Below are 4169 nucleotides of genomic sequence, written 5' to 3' on the forward strand. Positions count from 1 at the left end.
ATAAAAACGGTAGCAGTAATGGCGGCTAGAATGATGGCAGAGAATTTTGTTTTGTATTGAATTTTACATAAAGGTATGGATATTTACTCATGATCACGTACATTTTTAGTATTTTTTGATAACAGACATGAATATTTATAATATGATCATGTACGATTGGGGTCACTATGAGATATTACTGTGCAAATCGTGTATTTACCGACATTTTTGTCAACAACTGACGAAAGGTTTGTTTACAATTTTTTTTTTAATCTTTAATTTCAGCATTATATTGTATGTTTTGAAAAATAAAAGTTAAAAAAAAATTAAATAGTTGTTTTTGTTTTTGAAACACATGGCTTACTTTTGCAAATTAGTGAAGTATGGTGTAAAAGAAGGTGCAAATTTGACATTTATTATTATAAGTTTTGGATTATTTTAGTCAGTGTTTTCATATATTAATATATAGATTGGATTTATTGTGAAGTGTTTGCAATGGGTAATAAGAGATTAAAAAGCAAGAAAAGATACAGTAGATTTGGTGTAGCAGGGGGAAAATTTGGATTGATGGGAAGGAGGAAAGAACGTTTTGCTAAGAAAAAGTTAGAGGAAAGTATAAAAACTATTAAAAGAACCAGACAACCTTTGCTTATGTGTGTTAAGAAAAAGAATGACCTTAAATTAACATTATCCCGACTAAGTATCCAGAAAGCAAGAAGGTATATTATTAACAAGAATTCTGATAATTTGAAATTAACATTTACTTCTACTGCTGAATTTGATTTTCCGGGAAATCGCATCATTAATTTAGATGGTCTAAAAAGTCATGTTGGTGAGATAACAATGCATTCAGCACTGTGTGAAAAAGCAAGAGATTGTGCATTGAAAGGTGTTGATCCTATATTTTTGTCTTCTGAGAAAAGAAATGGTTTGGAAAGTATTTTTAAGGCAACATGTAGAGGATGTGATATGGAATTTAGTTTCAATAAAGGTGAAAATTTGTCATGTAAAGGTGTGGAAGTTTCCGATATTAATGTCAAAGGTGTATGGGGTAGTATGGTAACAGGTGGTGGATGCTCAGATTTGAATGAAGTCTTAGGTACTATGGGAATTCCTGGCTTGAAGCCAAATCAATATACCAAAATTGAAGAGCAGATAGGAGAGTGGTGGAGGGAAGTTTTACAGGATGATATGAAAGCTGCAGGTAATGAAGAAAGAGAACATGCAATACAAGAAGGAAGTTTTAATCAAGGTGTACCATCCATTGCAGTTGTATGTGATGGTGGTTGGTGCAAGCGTTCTCATAAACACACATACAATGCCATGGCAGGTGTTGCAGTGATCTTTGGTTTATACTCCAAAAAACTATTACATATTGGCATTCGTAATAAATTATGCTACATTTGTAGTGCTGCTCAAAACAAAAATGAGTCACCTCGAGCGCATACATGTTTTAAAAACTGGAGTGATTCTGCACAGTCAATGGAGAGTGATATTATATTGGATGGTTTTCAGAATTGTGAAAAAGTACATGGGGTCAGATACATGAAAGTCATTGCAGACGGTGATAGCTCAGTGTATTCAAGCATAATACAAAATGTTGCTGGCTGGGGTCCATATGTTCAAAAAATTGAATGTGCGAATCATGCTTGCAAATGTCTCAGGACTCACTTAGAACAGTTGGTTGTTGATAAACCACACTATAAAGGAAAAGGTGGTCTTACTGCACAAGTCAGGAAAAAGATTGTCCAAGGCGTGAGATGTGCCATACGCATGAGGAGTAAGGAAACAGATATTGCTTCAGCGAAAAAAAAACTTTGTGCTGATATTAAAAATTGTGCTAGGCATGTACTTGGTGTACATAAGGAATGCAGTACAGACTTTTGTAAGTTTACAAAAGCATCAAAGGAGCATGCGAAAAAAGATGTTAAATTGGTTGATGATGATGACGATGATAATGGTTACAATGATGATGGTGATGCTGTCAAAGATGCATGTGACATGTGGTCTGAAACAGTAAAAGATCTTTCAGAAGAGGAAGAAAATGATATAAGAGAAGGTGGATTTTCAAAAAATGAGGTTAACCCAGATCTTTTGAAAGATTTATTCCTGATACTTAGTAGGATGGCCTTAAAATCAGATCGTCTAATATCCAATTTCACAAGTAATTTAGCCGAAAGCTGGATGAACATCAGGTGTAAATTTGATGGCGGAAAGATGACCAACCGGTGCTTCAGGGGCTCATTTTATGCCAGATGCTATGGAGGAGGACTAAGGTCAACAAGAGGACCAGCTTGGTCACCAATGGTTTACTCTAAAGTAACAGGACTTAGGCCAGATCAAGTTTTCATGGAAACCTACAGACAAAGAGCAAAACATTATGTTAGAACTGTAAAAAGGCAACGAAAACCTGAAACTAAATTAAATCGCTATAAAAGAAAAATGAATTTTTCTAAACAAAATAAAAGCAAAAAAGCAAAACAATCTTATGGAAAAAACGTTCTTTTGGATACTCAAGATTTGCCTTCAGAAGAACTTGAAAAATTGTGTGAAGAATACTTCATTGACAATGTAAAAGTAACAGAAAATGAAATAGACATAATAGAATTGGAGACAAGAGGTCAGTCCAATAATGAGAAATGGAAAAGTGAAAGGAAAAAGCGTTTGACAAGTTCTGTATTTGGAGAAGTTATGAGCAGAAATGTCAATAACAACAGTGAAATGCTAACCAAAAGACTTCTATATTCCAATTTTGGAGGCAATTCATACACACGTAAAGGGTTAATGGAGGAAGAAAATACCAGAAAGGAATACATCAATTTGAAAAATAAGGACCAATCACCATCACATAAATGTCACATAACGGTACCAGGTTTGATAATTAGTGAAGACTATCCATTTTTGGCATCTTCTAGTGATGGAATTGTAAAAGAAACAGATGGTTCCACAGGATTGATTGAAATAAAGAATATCCTGCAAACCAAAGATTTAATGATTAAAGATGCTGCCAAAAAAGAAAAAAAATTCTGTTTAGGAATAAGATCTGGAACTCTTGCTCTCAAAGTTAACCATAAATTCTTCTACCAAATACAAGGACAATTAAATATTTTGAGAAAAGATTGGTGTGACCTTATCATAAGGCGTTCCAACCCTTATGATATTTATATTGAAAGAATTTACAGAGATCAAGATTTGTGGATAAATAAAATGGTTCCAAAGTTGAAAGCATTTTATTGGACTCATGTACTTCCAGAAATAGCTGTACCAAGATATAGAAGTGTTTCTGGTATAAGAAAACCATCAATCCCATGGGTGTGTAACATATTCATTAATTTATTTCATTATTTAAAAGAAAATTAATTGTATATTTCTTCTTCTTTTTTTCTGTATGTATTTTCTTACAACTGCCATTATATCGCATTGTGACCCCAATCAAATAATGTTTATTGACATACCTGTATTTATTTATGTCGTTTGTCAATTTTATGGTATGCATTTATATTTCATTTTATTATTAATTTTTTTTTATTTATAAGAAGTTGAAACATGTATAAATTTAAGTTATATGTGTCTCAGAGTAGTTAAATTTAACAGTGAATGTGCATTTTGTTTATTACCTTCATATATAATTTGACTGTTTCAAAATCACACTGCCAAATACCTTTTTAATTTGTATTGGAAGTCATTGTTCAAGGCACACAGATTTAAGTTTTATTCCAATGTTTAATCTCCCATTTTACTAATGATTTTTTTTAAAATTTTATCATGCCACATAAAATTACAAATAATCCTAATTGTACATTCTTCTAAATAAAAACATATTTTCAATCTGCTTGCTCTTGTTATAAATTCATTTGATATTTGAGTATATCAATCATTACTCTTATCTACTTTTACAGTATTCACCATCAGACAGCAATACTAGGCCATCATCGTCATCATCATCGTCAGCTCCAAACAACAGACCTAAGCCATCAACATCTACAGACGCTTTATATGACAAAAAAGGGGTCAAGAAGTCAAGTTCTACATCTGTTACAAATATTAAAAGTCCTACACAAACAAAAGAAAATAAACCTGTATCACCTCAAAGGTAATGTATTTATTTACGGTGCATACACCGTGTCTTTCCATATATGGTAATTCCTCGTGTTTTTTAATGGTTATAGTTTTGGCGGTAATTATGCACG

General features: G+C 32.5%; 1 protein-coding gene across 1 annotated transcript; it reads left to right on the forward strand.

The window, feature by feature from the left end:
• The first annotated feature begins 305 nt into the window (after positions 1-305).
• Positions 306-3342, forward strand: LOC132727804 (uncharacterized). The gene has a single exon (XM_060713393.1). It carries the CDS (start codon positions 475-477, stop codon positions 3337-3339), a length of 2865 nt encoding a protein of 954 aa, XP_060569376.1. The 5' UTR covers positions 306-474; the 3' UTR covers positions 3340-3342.
• Positions 3343-4169: the final 827 nt, after the last annotated feature.

This window comes from Ruditapes philippinarum, unplaced genomic scaffold, assembly GCF_026571515.1.
Source record: "Ruditapes philippinarum isolate M1 unplaced genomic scaffold, ASM2657151v2 ctg432_1_1_1_1, whole genome shotgun sequence".
Lineage (NCBI taxonomy): Eukaryota > Metazoa > Mollusca > Bivalvia > Venerida > Veneridae > Ruditapes > Ruditapes philippinarum.

Excerpts from the sequence above, each read along its gene's own strand:
- LOC132727804 (XM_060713393.1), top strand. The coding sequence starts at position 475 with ATGGGTAATAAGAGATTAAAAAGCAAGAAAAGATACAGTAGATTTGGT.